The sequence below is a fragment of the Nicrophorus vespilloides genome, unplaced genomic scaffold (assembly GCF_001412225.1).
Source record: "Nicrophorus vespilloides isolate i.1.1-1 unplaced genomic scaffold, Nicve_v1.0, whole genome shotgun sequence".
Taxonomy (NCBI): Eukaryota; Metazoa; Arthropoda; class Insecta; order Coleoptera; family Silphidae; genus Nicrophorus; species Nicrophorus vespilloides.
In genome coordinates this window covers 95,413-112,156 of record NW_017100085.1, presented here as the reverse complement: position 1 = coordinate 112,156, position 16,744 = coordinate 95,413, and the positions used below count along the sequence as shown (strand labels likewise).

Here is a 16,744-nt window from a genome sequence, read left to right as displayed (position 1 = left end):
TGTACGTACTAATATATACATGCAATTTAGATTTTTCGATGCCGCCAAATACACACAAACATACACGTATGACAAAATGAAATACACGGCATAATGAAGTTGCTTTTGATGTGTGCATTCGAACTTGAAAACTTTATTATCGCCAAAACCCAAACACATGAACACATTCATATTTTTTTTTTATTTTTTGGTTGTTGTATATTGAAAACTTCATTACAGAAAGGCCTGTGTAAATTGTTCATCATCGCAGTGCGGTGTATGTGTAAATGCGTAAATATTGACGGAAAATTTTCGATGCGATCCGCCGCCACCTCTCCGACAAATAAGTTAATTACGAAATATACAACGAATCGATCCGGACGCAAATATAAATACGTGCATTCGCTGAAATGTGCACATCCTGTTTGCACATTCAATGCCATTCGATACAAATATTATAGGTCCTTCGTACACAACCTACATCTTCGCTGCGATTGTTGAAGGATTTATCGGAGTCTCATATATTTGCCCTTTTTGTATAGTTATTTGCTGAACTGAGGGTTAATTCTATATTGACAATTATTCAATTACAGTTTGATTTACAAATGTTTACAATTCATATTTGTTAAGTTCAGTTTCATAAATTTTTAGTATCATCATTTTTAAATATTTGTGTTTTATACGTTCAGCCACATATTTACAAATAGTAGTTTTACAATTATTAGTCTATTTGTATCGATATTTAAAAGAATATGTCTTTTAACACTATAATTATTGCGGTTTTAAGATAAATTTATTAACAAAAAATCAATATAATAATTATTGTTAATGATAATTTGTTTCTTCAAACAAAACTTCATGTGAAAAAATATAAAAAAAAAACAAGTTTTCTCTTCAATTTTTAGACTTTTTTTTCCTTTTTCTGTTACGAACTACAGCTTCTGTTTGAAACCGGACTCATCGAGGACTTTCAAATAGCACAAAAAGAAACTTTACTACATATGGTAAAGGGAAAAGAAACGATCATTTAAATTCAACTAAACTAAAAACCGTACTAAAGTAAATCCGCACTGATCGAAGTCGCTCTGTGCAAATTTTTGCTCTATATACATCAAATTATGTTCACAATTATTCTAAATATTTTTAATTAGTCTCTGTTCTCAAACAACTCAGATTCTGATCAAAAACTAAAAATAGAAAATTTCATTTTACAATAATTCACAGAGAAAATGGTTTCGGTTCTTATTATGAATTATGTTTCCTTGTTAAATTTTTAAAAAAATAACATTTTTAGTGATAACATATATTATTTGAAATATTACTTATTGATATAAATTTCCGAATATTATTGTTAACAAAAAATAATATTGCATGAATCTTATATTGAATGAATAATATAAATTTATAAAAAAAAGTTTCAAAATAATAATTATTTTTTTTAGAAATTAAATAAAAATCTTTTTTGCAATAGTCAAAAACAAAATTAAACATTTTCACCATAACAAAATGTCTATTTACCATAAGTTACGTGATTTTATTTATTATTATATAAAATGAAGTAATTTAAAAAAATTCAATTATTTTAAATTGTTCTCAAATAATATGATTTTAGACTGAAATATGTTGAAATAAAATAATAATATGATCTTATTATTTATTTTTTTTGTACTTATAAGGATTATTTCAACGTTTTCAACTGCAGCTGATTTATGCTGATGTAAACAAGTCGCGTTTTTGAAATAAAAGAATTTTTCAATAATCATTTCTAACCTTTTTTATCAATTATGCAAAATGCACTCTATTTGTGTCCTTAGAAAGATAAGTTTAACGTTTGAAACAACTGTGATTTTTTGTTTTTTTTATCATTTTCACATTTTCAATTAGTTTCTTAACGTACAAGTAAATATTTGGTTCAATATAAAATGTAAAATATTCAACTTATTAATTTATAAATATTAATAAATTTTCCAGATTTTCGTGTTTTATTACATTCCTCCATACACATAAAATTTTAAACTACATAAACTTCTATATTTTATCTGTTTTCTATATTTTGTTTAATTTATTCAATTGTATGTTTACTAGCAAACGAATTATTGTCATTGCTTTTAAAATTTTGATTCTATTTTACTTTCAGTTTTATGCAAAAATTATTATGACAAAGATTTAAATAAGAAGGTATATGTGAAAACGAATTATTATATATCCATTTTACATTAATTATTAGATTCAAAATTTCGAATAATTCACTTTACAAACATTTAGGAGAACCAAGGTATCATTTTACAATAATACCTCGCATAGTCCGGTTTTTCCAATAACGCATAAAAAGAGAGTAAAAAAAGGATTATATTTTTTCAGAATTTATTTTGATTTTGCTCAATAAATCCGCACTGATAGAAGCCGCACTATATGAAGTAATGCTCTATATCTAAGTAATGATGAGAAGCATCTTGAACATCATAATCTACTAAAATTATAGGATTTATCGGTTGAGAGGTATTGCGTATTTTTGCGATGATTACACTTTGCGTTCTACGCGTGGATTTGCTAAAGAGCTTAATAAACTCCATATGCAAATGAGTTTTGGAATCGGTAATTAGATGCGCGCGGGACCTTTCAAATCCCAAATTGCAAAAGCGCGTCGCGTAATTAATAAATTGCGTTTTAATTGCGTTCCGATTAGAGGGTTTGGACGGGAATTATGGAAAATCGCGATCGACAGATTTGCGCAAACGAGTGACAATCGTCATTTCCATTTACGTTTGCCAATGTTCTTTATATTGGCGCTAAATTCAAATCCACATTCATTAGAGCGAACACCCACATACAGTAAATCCGAAGCTAATGCAGAGCGATAGAACGTGATGAATATCTAATTTAGTTTTATTCTCTCCTTGTTTTATATTCATTCGTTTTTAGATACTTTTTTTTATTTTGTTTTTTTTTTTGTTTTTGATGTTGTGGCAATATGTTTTAGTCGTCTTGCCTAATATTCTTTGATGCCTGTCAGATTTAGCAAATCCCTTTCCTCGGATTGAGAAATATTTCGCATAATTTCAATTTCCGCTTTATTTACGTTTCGCAGGAAGAATATAAAGAGAAAAATAAAACAAAAACGGAATCCGCATGGCGGACAAAATGTAAAGTTTCGTTTCGTAACGTTCTCTTGGATATTATCAAGAGTTCGAGTGAATAAGACCTTTTGGAAAATGTTTAAAGAGCTTTGCAGCTGTTGCAGCAACCATAAGCGAGATTTTTCACTCCTTCTAATGAGCACAAAACGTAATCACTTTATTTATTAAAATTATTGCTCAAAATGAACTAAACGCCTGCAACGAATTTAATTACTATTTGATCATATTTCTTTTTTTTCTCATTTTGAATTTAAAGTACGGCAAATTACGTAAAGACTCATCGTGTTTTCAAATATGCAAAACGTGAAAACGCACGCATTTTTTTTTAATTGTTGTTTTGTGTGGTCTTCATCACTTTCATTGTGCTTATTTTCTTTTATTAGGAAAGTCCCCTTTTGGGCTTTTTGTCTAAAACAATCGAATTTCACGCGCCTCACGCTCTCATTGTACAACATTTTCATTTGCATTCAACTCGAGGGTTTTCAACTCTGCCGGACTCGCACTATTCCGAAAATTTCATGCATTCTATGTGCTCACTTTTAATTTATTTTTTTTTATTTAATTTACAAAACAACACTCTACATCCGCAGATAACACTCGAAACGTTAATTAAATATATAAATATTATGTAAAAATGTGATTGAAATGAGTTTTTTTTCCTTTGAGGAAAACTTTTTGTGTATTTTTACCTCCTCTGTTAGCAAGGTGAAAGAAAATTAAATTTAGGGCATTAAAAATTGTAATTTTATTTATTTTCTTTTTAATTAAAATACATAATATTATTATATATTATTTACTAATTACAAAATTCATTCTTTATTTACAGTATTTGAAATTAAATGCACAATAATACCTCGCATAGGGCGGGGGTCCATCTTTAAAAACGCACAACAAGAGAGTTGACCTATCTATTATGAATCCGGACTAATCGAATCAGGTGAATTTTTGTATTACTATGAAATAGAAGGTTGGTTTATTATACTTTAAAAAAAATAGAGATTTATTTTTGTAAGTTTAATAAATATTAAATTAATGAAATACAGAATGTTATTAGAATGTCATGGGTATTTCAAAACGTTAAAATATTTACTAAAGTATGAAATACGAATGAAAACTCCCAATGTTATTCTGCAATGACAAGAACCCAGCATATTTACTAAGTTAGGAAGTTGTGAATTTCTAAGATTTAAGTTAGTTTAGCTTTGGGTTAGATTGTGTTACATTAAGTTGTGTTAGGTCAGTTACGGATCGATATACACAAAGCACAAGACTTAGTATCAATTGGAAGAAAGAAATCATACATTTCAAATAGTCAAATAATTTAATAATTCTTTGATACTTTTCGACAATGTTTATTTCAATAAATATGAAAGTAATTTAAAATAAATATAGCAAATAGTTAATACTAAATAATTGCGAGTTAAATCAATCAATTGCAGACGCTAAACCAATCCTTAAAAAGGGTAAGTAATGTAAAGTTTCTAACAATAATTTATTTACTTGTCAAGTATATTTACTTTGTAGAAATACTCGTAACATATCGGTTACAAACACTTACCAAAAACAGATTGAATTTAAGCAACAGCCGAGTTGAAAACGCCGAGCATTACCTGACAAGTTACTTGTTCATACACATTACGCAATTCGTTTATAACAAATAATAAATTAAATCGAAAGACTTCAAAAAAAATATTTATAAAAAAAATGGACCAAAAATCGTAATAATAATAATGTATTTGTCGTTTTTCGTCGAAGTTATTTAGACTTACGAAAGTGCTTAATTACACTTATAATGTGCATTTGTGGTTTTTGAGTAACATAAAAAAGTGAAAACTCTACATTTTTGAACTTTAAACAAAAAAAAATCATAGTTGAAAGTTTATTACAAGAAAATAATGCAAATCTGGTAGATTAATTAAATCTTGAATATTTGGGTTTAATTACAGTGCTAATTCTTCAAATTACTATTAGTAATGTACCATAAAACATGAAGACATTCCATTTTCGAAGCGATAAAAATTATTGTTTTCAAAGTTGATACCTTGTTACAAGACAATGGTAACCGATGCAAATCTGGTAGTATTTCCTAATTAAATCTTAAATATTTGTCTTTAATAAGAGTGCTAATACTTTAAATTACCGTTAGTGGTTGTTGAGTAATACCATAAAACGTAAAGACATTGCATTTTCCAAGCGCTAAAAAATATTGTTTTCACAGTTGTTAACTTATTACAAGACAATGGTAACCGATGCAAATCTGGTAGTATTTCCTAATTAAATCTTGTATATTTGTTTTTAATAAGAGTGCTAATACTTTAAATTACCATTAGAGGTTGTTGAGTAATACCATAAAACGTGAAGACATTGCATCTGGTAGTCTCACCAAATTGAATCTTGATCATTTGGCTTTAGTGAGAATGCCTACACTTATAATTACCATGTGTGGTTGTTGAGTAATATGAAAGAACGTGAAAACACTACAATTTGAATGAAATTATTATGACATTAATTGCTTATAATCTATTAATTTATAACTTATAAATAATTTTAAAATGTATTGCATGAAAGAACTAATGTCACTCATCTATTAAAGTACAATTCATAGTATTTTTATAATATGCAAAATTTCAAGGACAAAATTATGTTTTCTTTTAATGAATTCAAATTGAATTACGACAAGAAACATCATTCATTCCTTCCTATTTCTAATAGAAACGACGTAAAAACATGAAAGAATGCAAATATGCACGAAGGTCGATTCGTGATTATTTGTGCACAATTTGGATTTGATACGAGTTTTCATTGCAATGGAAAACGAACACCTGCAAATTTCAAAGCTTTATTTGTATAAAAATCCGAATGTTTTTCATCATGACGAAAATTACATCTATCTGCAAATTAATTCATTGTCACATTTTGCACGGAACTGGTATAAAATCCAAATCTCTTGGATTACCTTAAACACACATCAATCGGTAATTATTATCGCATCGAACGATTCGTTAAAAAAGAAGATGTAAGTGGAATTGAATATGCGAAAAACGAATGTTGATATAGAAATGTTGGTGATGATGATTGGATCAGAGATCCGGAGGATCGACAAAAGGGGACGGACAGTTTTAATATTTTATATTTCCGCACGGTTTTTTCTTTTGCCGACAAACACGTTTTATCGATGGATTTTATTAATAGAGTGTATTTTTATACTCACTTCGGCAAACAAATCTCGAAGTGTTTGAACCGTTCTCTGTATCTGACGAATATATATATATCTATCTATATAGTACACATATTCAGTATATGTGTCAAATCTCCCACACGAAAATCTCCATTCAAAAAATAAAGAGCTTATGTCGTGAATTTTCAAGAGAAAAGCATGGAATTATCCTAATAAGATTAAATGCAAAATAAGTACGAATCGATATATAAACAAAAATAATTGTATCATTGCTATATGTGCTTTGTTGTAGTTATTGATTGTATTTTTTTTTGGTAATAATCTGTAGTCGACAATCTCAATGATCTGAAACCGAGATTTTAATGGATCCGAACGTTTCTCGAGTAAATCAATTACAATCAACGTGCAAGTTGCAATATTAATGTAATATCAGACAAGTCGAAGAGTATTTTGAGCGGTCTCGCACGTAGTCATCGTCGATTATCAAACAATCTCCATAGAGACACAAATAATAAAAATAAATGTGTTTGATTGAATCAAATTTTGTTTTTATTATTTTGGTTGTCGTAGAGATTATTTCGTATAATTAATTAATTAATCATTATTTATTTACAATTTCGTATTGGCGAATGTAGGCGAAAAGAGCAAAAAAGAAAATATTTATTACAAAATATATGCAAAACTTATTCAAATAATTTATTAAAACTCACATACTTATAACTGCTTAATAAAATTGTAACATATCAAGTTTCTTATAACAGTATCACAGACTTTCAGATTTAATAAAAAAATAAAGCTTTAGATATGACTATATATGATCAATCATCAAATAATCTCCTTGACAACACTAACAAAAATATTGTATTTGAAAGAACCATTTTGTTTACTATTATTTAAGTTGTCATGGAAAATGTATATTCCACAAAATCTAAGAAAAAATAAAGATAAATGCCTCAATCAGAGTTACATTAATTTAATAAAAGCAGTTTTAAAATGAATCAAAAAAGAAAGCTAACATTATGAAAATGTATACAGCCATGAACAATCATCAAACAATCAACTTGACAAGACTAACAAAAAAAATTCGTATTTGAAATAACCATTTTGCTTACTATTATTTAAGTTGTCATGGAAAATGTTTTATGTAATTTACAACAATTTATTAATGAAATAAAGTATTTTCCACAAAATCTAATGAAAATTATAGGTAAATGCCTCAATCAGAGTAGACAAAATAAGTATAATAATCTCCATGACTACACAAATAACAAAATAGAAAAAGTTTAGTTTTTATAAACTATATGGATTTACATCTAAATTCATATAGTGTAAAATAGATTATTTTAAAGAATAATTTTAAATAGATTGAGTAAAGTAACTATTGAAAAAAAAACATAACGACTAATTCTATACTATTAGATCGTAAATCGTAAAAATAATTAGACAATTCGAAATACGTGAATGAACGATTCGTTATCCTGATTACATCTGTACGTGCGATTCTACGACTTTTTGTTATCTTACAACACGATCTACTTACAATTTTAATCATTAAACAATCGTAATTAATTATATATTTTACAAAGTTTTAATAACCACAAAAGCTGAAATTGCAACAAATTGTTGAAATTTCTAAAATCATTAATTTCAGTTTTAATTTTGTAAAAAAAAATTATGTTCAAACGTTTTGTTTTAATTTATTGCATAATTACATACTTCTATATTATTATTATTTTATTATTATTTTAATATAATATTTAAGTAAGAAAAAACTCCATTTTTTAGTGTGAAATAAAATTCTTTTTTGTATACAAAGAAGGAATTTTAATCAATTATATATTTTCCAGTAAGTTCAATAATACTATGGAGAGATAGTAGCAGATTTAATATTGCAACCAAAGATTCCAGTCGAAGAGCCTAAGAAGGATCATTGGTATTCTATGGTATATTACGAACAGGAGAATTCATGAGAAAAAATAGTAGCCAATACCAAAATAGACTAGACATGCATCCAAACGTACCAGCTGTCAATCTTCTGGACAATAGCCTAACAACACAGCGACTGAAGCAACACAAGCCACTGGATCTACACTACTTGAGATTCAACAAATAACCAATAAGTAAAGGATAATCGCCAATGGGCGATGTACAATTAAAATCTTGTCAGCCGTTAGATCTTTTACTGAATGATTTTATTATAGAATAAATAGGAATAAGAATGACAATAAAAAAATGTCCAATGACCTTTTGCCATCTTTCTTTCAACTTCATGATTTTGCGATCATAAAACTTATGGTTTTTATCAATAAAAAAAAACTGAGCCAAGTACGATTTCAGGTTATCATAATTAGTGAAAGTTTTACCATTCAAGTGGTTATGAAAACTTCGAAATAAATAGTAATCTAATGGAGAAAATCATGGCTATTTGGCGATGTGGCATTACTTCCCAAACAAACTCCAATAATTTTCCACGAGTTACAAAATATATGTGAGGATTTGCATTATTTTGGTGAAACAGAATTTGCCAATTATTTGATTGCTTTCTCCAGTTCCGTTAGATGTTGATAGTAAACATGTAAATTGATCGTTTGTTTGCAAATATTGATACGTTGTATTAAGACATGTAAAAAATCGTAACATTGATAGAAATCCTTCAAATCAAACATAACAGTATTTGTGAAAACCAGCATTCCTTTCTTGACAACCCATTATATTTTATTAATAATACATCGATTCGGAAAATCAAAAGTTACCAGTCTGCATTTGAGCGCAAAAATTCGTTTATTTTCAACCTGTAATTCTCATATATTATTTTTTGTTGCATTATTCATTTTCTTTTCTTTATTTTCCGGCCATCTATCCCACATGAGACAATGAACTGGACTGGTTACAATTAAAACAAAATAAAAAATATTATTGATAATTAACGCAGAGTTTACTTATTTCTTTCTTTGCATTATTATAAATATATTTTCTAATTTCTTATAACAAATTAATTGTACGTCAAAACACTCTAATTTAATGTCGTTTAATAATCATATACTCATAATTGATTAATAAATTTAATTAAAATAAAGATCAGATAAAACAATGATATAATTGTAATTTCAATTTTCAAATGTCTAAAACCGAACATTAATTACAATTTGGTTAAAAACAAATTCATCTGATGTCAACACACTCTGATTAAATTTATTCTTATAATAACATTTATTTAACTAAGAAAATAAAACAATAAATAGATTAGTAACATTTATTTAAATTTGTTTAATTTTATTTAATAACTAATCATTAATTACATATTCATTCATATATTTAACTAGAGAAAACAGAGCAAATAAAAACAGAATTGAGCGCAGTGTAACAACATTAGGAAGTTTGAGTAATAATATCTGTAAACAGATATGGATAATGCGATATTATTCGTCATATCTCAAATGAGCGTTTAAATAGCGAACATCGTGATGGCTTGGAAGCAGTCTGGCTGTGATTACCGAGAAAATTTGTATACTTAAATAACCTGAAATAATACAACACAAAATAAGAATGGAAATTAACGTTAAATATTTCAAGTTCGAAGAGATCTCCAAAAGAAACGGGAAAAACGGGAATAAGACTTGGATTGTTGTTAAAGACATCGTGTATGATGTGACACCATATTTACTTGAGGTAAATTAGTTTTTTTTAATAAACTGTGATATCATTGTTTGTTTAATTAGTAATAAAATTATTGATTAATTTATAATTGATTTATCAATTTTTTAGTACAAAACATGTTTGTTTTTAAATCAATTATAATGTAGTTTGCTCTGATAAAAAATATAAACGAGTAATAGATCAAAGTCTTCATTCATTATCAAACTGCGATTAACATTAGATGAATTTCAATATTTCGATGAATGTTTTAGTGTAGATTTTTTTTGTACTAATTTCGTGTCGTTGCAGCATCCAGGTGGATCGGAATTAATAACGGATTGGGGTGGAAAAGAAGCCACAAAACCTTTCGAAGAAGGCGGACATTCTTCATATGCGAAAAGTATATTAGTTAAATACAAAATAGGCGAATTACATCCAGTAAGTACATTAAATATTATACTTTTTAAGTGTGTTTTACATAATAAATTATGTGATTTTTAATTGCTCAAAGTTGCAATAGAAAAGTTCATAAAAAATAGATTTTTAAGAAATTTAAAGTGTTTATATTCTTGTTACAAATACAAGTATATTTGTATCAAAAACTAAAACTATGAAATTACTTTTATACAACATTTTAACGATTTTTGTAAAAAAAAATTTGGCAATAAATAATCTTAAGGAACACTTTAGATTCTGAAGTATTCCTGAGGGATATCTCATGTACTTTATCTTGCATCAATATTCATTGAAATATGATGGATCTCAATCTTTATATTCCAATATTAAAAAAAAACATTACTGAATATTTAAGAGAGTTTAATCAAGAGACGGTGTATATTGATACAAGATTTACTAATAGATAAATTAACTGCAAGATATTAATAACTTAATACAGTAATACATCGTATAGTGCGGCTTCGATCAATACGGATTTACTATAATATGGTTTGAAAATTATATAACTTAATTCAACAAAATAAATACTAAAAAAAAATAGTGTACAAAATCATTTTTTATACTTCGAGCTGCCTATTTTTATGCGGTTTTAAAGTCCTCGATTAATCCGGTTTTAGAACAATGAACAATGATAATTAGTATTACTTAATTATTAATACATTAGAATCAAATCGTCTAAATTGAAAATCCTAGTTATTATTAATCACTCAACTTTCTTAAATTGTCAAATAAATTATTATTTTTCTTCTGAATTATATAATTATAAGTCAACTTATAATTTAAGCAAATAGTAAACTTAACATTTATAACTAAAATATTTTGTATGTTAACTGAATATTATAATGATTTTGTCCTTGACACGATTGTAAAACGGTATTTCTTGAAACGAAATCAATTAGAAACATTGTATGCAATTATGTGAGAAATCGCAGCGATCGAGATAAAATTTACGTGAATAGATAGCGTACCTTTTGTATTGTTTTATTAATTACAATACGTTTCGAGTGGATTTCTCGAGTGGAATATGCCAGACGTCGATCCACTCCAATAATAAAAAAAAATAAAGTATACACTAGATTATCATTTTGAAACTATTAATTCTAAACGTGTGATGATAATCCGTGGATTCTTATCAATTGTAAAATGTATCATTTGTACTAAAACCTTTTGTTTTATGGTAATAATAAGAATCACAAAATAAGTTTTAATTATGATTTTTTTTAAATACTTCTTGTAATTATTGCATTTTTCAAATGATTAACAATTTAATAAAACGTTGATTATCCTTGATAATTCGGGAACGTTAATTCACGAATATTTGAATAAAGTATTGATAGACAAAAATACATTTTTAATCATTTTAAAATATAATCTGTACTTTTTGCCTGTTTTCCTTGTAATATTATTAACTAAACGGCAGATTTGCAGAGACAATTTTGTTGTTTAGCTTATTAAATAAGCTTATGAAAAAAATGTGAAGAAAGATTAACTTTCATAAAAAATTTCTGTATTTTTTTTTGTAAAATTTTTCCGTATAAAATTAGAAGGAATATGTTAAAATTATATTTTTCTGAAATTTAATAAACTTGTCTATGATTGTTATGAATAAACATTTCAGAAAGACTAATATTTTTTCTGAAATTTAATAATGCGATTTACGGTATATTGATACTCATTGATTTAGTTTTATGCGGTTTTAAAAAATTATGGAACGTATCCTTTATTTTTATACGTGTGTCTGGTCCTTTTTTGTGCGATTTATTTTTATGCGTTTTCCTGTGGAACGTATCTACCGCATAGAAAGAGAACCAAGTGTATTTGAATAACTTTATAAATGTGCGTAAGTCAGTTAATTTTATATTTTTAATGATGTATTTTCATAACTTTTATTTTCTTTGACTCTTTTTGTCTAATAAATTTCTATTTCAGATTTTTATTACCATTTTCTACTATAATTAATAACAATTAAAATTTCTATTTCTACAATCATGTGTGACACTTTGACATTATGATTAACATATGACGTTTGACACATAAAGTTTTTTTTAGTTGATAACTTGAACAATTACTTCTAGCAAGTGTAAAAACTGTATATAAAACCAGACAAAAGAGTCTATCTAAACGAAAATGCATGCAAAATATTTGATTTTAAACTAATTTATAAGCAACTAAATAAACTATTTAAAATAAGATTCATCTTATTTAACATCAAGTTATTTACTTAATCTTTTGTTTGTTTGTTTATTTGTTATCATTGGTATATGTTCCAACTTTGCTAACTTTTGTGGATTTTGCCGAGTTTTTGCGTGTATTATCTTAATTAATTAGTAAAATAGTTTTACTTTATATATTTGTATTATGGCCAAAATATCGGCTTGTTCACTAAAGCAATATTATGTAAAATATATTAATTTCATTTGATTTACATTGAAAATATTTTCAAAGAAAAGTCAAATGTTCTTTTTTTTCATGTCTCAAATTGCTCGATCTTAATGTGAGTATTTAAAACAAAAAAAAAGGATAAAAAAGTGTACGTGTAAAAGGATTTTTTTTTCGAGTTTACTGAACCATCCGATATTCAATGCTTAATTAATTTGCACTAATTGGAACGTACTAGAATGAAGGACTTACTTAAAGGATTCTTCTTTTCCAATTGCGTTCGTCTAAATATTATTATTATTATCGCGTAGGCGAGTCATTAACATCGAAAACTTGTCCGCGGATCGCGAATAATGCAATTATAATTTTAAGTATTTTAATTAATTCCTCGAGGTGGTATTTATGCAGCTCGGAAAATAGTTAATTAAATTTTTCAACTTTGCCGAATAGTTGTGTACAGCTAATTAAATTTTACACCTCCGATGTTCTTGCCCTGATTGATTTTCACCGACACCTCAGAAGATTATCTGTATCGTGGCAACGATTATTTACGTGCTGCTGCTGCTGTCAGTGCGTGAAATTGTGCGAGATCATGATCCAGGATTTCGATAATCTTCCGCTGGACGCGGAGGATGGAACGGATGCGAGGATCGTCGAAGTTCCCGATTTCGAGAACGAATTCGTCCGGGCGAAGACTTTCCTGCAAACTGGAAGCACGGTGACTGGGGAGAATATGTACGATCACCTCACCGACGTCCTCAACAAGATCTTGGCTGAGAGACCCGAGAACGTGATCGACTTCTTCGAGGAGTACAGCAGGAAAGTTAAGGAGAAACGGTTCAAACCTCTGACCGATCATTTGGAAGATATTTACGTTTCCCCGCTGCGTTACGAGTTGGCCAGGAAGTGGCAGCCTCTTCTCAGGCCGTTACCAGTTGATGAACCTTCGACGATGGACCCAGAGGATCAGGAAATTGCGGATATGACTAGGAACGATATGCTGCAGCTGCAGTATTACTTCGAGATGGCAGCTTTCGGGCTTCCGCGCACCGAGATGTTCGCAATCCTCTTATCGATGATGAGGTTAATCAAGAAAGAGCCGGTAGTTTCTATAAGATTTTGGGGGAAAATCTACGGTTTGTACAGGAATTATTTAGTGGTAGAAACGGATTTGAAGGAGGAAGAGTACATGAAAAAGAACGAAATAGTGGAGAAAGCCAAAGAAGGTAAATTCTCCAAAACCAATATCATAAAGCAAAACAACTAACAATTTCTTAGAGGAATTGAAGCTGAAGGAAGAGGCTAAAGCTTTAGAAGAAGCGGCAAAGCTCGAGTTGGCAACGCAGGAGATTAAAGGCGAAGAGAATACCACCGGTATTCCTCGACCATTACCTCCGGAACCTGTCAATCTGTACGAGGAAGAACCGGAGGCTCCGGATGAACCGGCCGGCGTCGGCGTTAACAAGAAAGTCTATTACGTCTGTCACGAGGTGGGCGATGACTGGATTCAATTGCCCGAGGTCACTGCAAAGCAGATTAGGGTCTCTCGTTTAATCCGGAAATCTTTCACCGGAAGCCTAGAACAAAAGGTCGACGTGTACCCGGAATTTCCCGGAAACGAAATGAATTTGCTTCGCGCTCAAATCGGTCGCATTTCCGCAGGTAAGTGAAATTAGTCGCAACAAATCCACCATATTTTTTTTTTGGCCACCATTCAGGTACGCATATATCTCCTCTCGGCTTTTACACCTTTGGTGGTGAAGGTGGAGAAGAAGAGGAGGAGGAAGAGGCTGAAGAAGAGGAAGGTGGTGGTGGTTCGAAGACCACGTATCGCGAGAACATGAGATTCGAAGGGGTTGCGATTAGGGATTTGATTGATAGTAGCATGTCGTTTTGGGTGCACCACGCTCTTAATATTTTACCACAAGGAAGAACCACCTGGTGGAATCCGTATCCGCAGGAGATGGATGAAGAGATGGGTGAGGAGGAGGAAGAGAAGGAAAGGAAAATTGGTATGCAATTCAAATCAATATTCAAACAATCAATCCATTTACATCACTAAATTAAAGGTCCTGAACCTGAAACCGGACCACCGCTGTTGACTCCGCTCTCCGAAGATTCTGCACTGGAGACCATCAGGCCTTGGTCCGTGCGTTCCTCTTCGAATATCATGCAGAATTACGCGATTGCTATAGTTCGTTCGAACATTTGGCCAGGCGCATTTTGCTTCTCGAATCAAGGGAAGATTTTTCAAAATATTTACTTGGGTGATGGTTTGAAGCAACTGGCGCAGACTTTCTCGCCGAAACCGTTGCCGCCTGTACAGCAGGACTATCCAATCGGACCGGAGATCATGGAAATTGATGATCCTACTGGAGCTGAAGAGGAGGCTTGGAGGATTGCGCATTTGCCCAAAGAGAAACCGCCAGCTGACGAAATGGCCGAAGAGGAAGAGGAGGAAGATGAGGATGATGAAGACGATGATGATGATGATGACGACGATGATTAATCTTAATTTCCTCTGTTATGTCATTTCATTCATACATGCACAAATAAATAAAGGAAGAATTATCACTTCATGTCTGTTATTTAACAATCATTATATAATAATATAGAAGCAGTTGAATAATGATTTTTTTTATTTTTTTACAGAATGAACGAGGATTAAAGGATGAACCTGTTGGGTTGGAATCAGGATCTTCAAATGGACCGTACGTACAATTTTACTGATTACTTTAATATTGAATACTCTCATTTTTGAAACAAATAATTAAGATTGGGTTAATTATGAAACCAACAATTATGTCTCATCTTTAGAATGTTATCATAACTTTAAATATTTTTGATGAATTTAAACAAATATGTCATGGAGATAATTGACAAGTAACAAATATTTATTAGTCTTTTGTTATAAAGATAGAAAAGATGATATGATAGAGAAAAAAAAACAAAACTAACTGGTATACTTTAATAATTAAGCAAATATTGATTAAGTTGCCACATTTTTGACATTTTTCGTAATAAAAATAGTATACTAAAGTTTATTTGTATTTTGTATAAGTTACTGATTTATTTTTTTTCCAGATGTTGCTTCATCAGATTACTGACATGCGGCTTCTGCAGATGATGCTAACGGATAAACCATTTTAATTATGTAAATAATTTAATTGTATATATATTTGTACTGTGTATATAGTTTTAATAAAATGTTTATTTTTAATTTATAAAATTTCTTCCTCGAATGTCTCAAATCATTTATAGCAACAATAATAGAGTAGTATTACATAATTCTAGAGCAAATACAAATATGTCACTACTTGTCAATTTATTGACATATGCTTACGTCATTTATGTTTCATATCTCACTTAGTAAAAGATACACCATAATTTAGTAGTAATAAAATTCATAAGCTCACAAAATACAAGAAAATTCCAATTAATCACTTAATCAAAAGTCGTTAAAAAAACTATTAAATTATGTATGTTAATTAGTAAAAGAAACATGTATTTTGAGAAGAAAATTATTAAAGCTTTCAATAATTTATTATTGTCTGGATTGATGATGTACAAAGCATAACATCCGTTTTGAATAATTAAATAACTCCTCAATTTAGGCTCCTGGATTATCTCTTAATAATCTCATAATAACAACAGTTATTTTCGTTTGATTTGCAAATTGGAAAAGAAAAACAAACTTTAGGCTAAAGCGAAATAAATAAACGGACGAACATGAATCGCAACTAATTGCAGTTGAAATGTAATTTACACAGTTGTTGCGTTTTTAAATCGCTTTACCAGACACGTCGAAATGAATAAATATACAAACACACAAAAAAAGGGGAGAAATGATCACATTGTGCAGACGTAATGACTATTGCAATGATGTCTCCTGTCAGATGAACACGGTACATCATTGAAACCAGAAAAATGGAATGAACTCGTCACTCGTTCATCCGCAGATCGAGGACGGACGGAAAAA

At 29.3% G+C, this 16,744-nt stretch overlaps 2 protein-coding genes across 2 annotated transcripts; both read left to right on the top strand.

Moving 5' to 3' along the window:
• The first annotated feature begins 9,747 nt into the window (after window positions 1–9,747).
• On the top strand, window positions 9,748–15,949 carry LOC108567126 (cytochrome b5-like). The gene is made up of 4 exons (XM_017927399.1): window positions 9,748–9,963; window positions 10,240–10,368; window positions 15,418–15,476; window positions 15,850–15,949. The coding sequence occupies exons 1-4, from the start codon at window positions 9,841–9,843 to the stop codon at window positions 15,890–15,892; spliced, it is 354 nt and encodes a 117-aa protein (XP_017782888.1). The 5' UTR covers window positions 9,748–9,840; the 3' UTR covers window positions 15,893–15,949.
• On the top strand, window positions 13,412–15,339 carry LOC108567128 (radial spoke head protein 4 homolog A). The gene is made up of 4 exons (XM_017927400.1): window positions 13,412–13,969; window positions 14,034–14,427; window positions 14,484–14,777; window positions 14,835–15,339. The coding sequence occupies exons 1-4, from the start codon at window positions 13,499–13,501 to the stop codon at window positions 15,272–15,274; spliced, it is 1,599 nt and encodes a 532-aa protein (XP_017782889.1). The 5' UTR covers window positions 13,412–13,498; the 3' UTR covers window positions 15,275–15,339.
• Window positions 15,950–16,744: the final 795 nt, after the last annotated feature.

What these genes read in the sequence shown, in the direction of transcription:
- LOC108567126 (XM_017927399.1), top strand. Translation starts at nt 9,841, where the DNA reads ATGGAAATTAACGTTAAATATTTCAAGTTCGAAGAGATCTCCAAAAGA. An exon ending in AAATAGGCGAATTACATCCA is followed by an intron (nt 10,369 to 15,417) that starts GTAAGTACATTA and finishes ATTTTTTTACAG; the next exon opens with AATGAACGAGGATTAAAGGA. An exon ending in TCAGGATCTTCAAATGGACC is followed by an intron (nt 15,477 to 15,849) that starts GTACGTACAATT and finishes TTTTTTTTCCAG; the next exon opens with ATGTTGCTTCATCAGATTAC.
- LOC108567128 (XM_017927400.1), top strand. Translation starts at nt 13,499, where the DNA reads ATGTACGATCACCTCACCGACGTCCTCAACAAGATCTTGGCTGAGAGA. An exon ending in AGTACATGAAAAAGAACGAA is followed by an intron (nt 13,970 to 14,033) that starts ATAGTGGAGAAA and finishes AAAACAACTAAC; the next exon opens with AATTTCTTAGAGGAATTGAA. An exon ending in AGAGAAGGAAAGGAAAATTG is followed by an intron (nt 14,778 to 14,834) that starts GTATGCAATTCA and finishes ACTAAATTAAAG; the next exon opens with GTCCTGAACCTGAAACCGGA.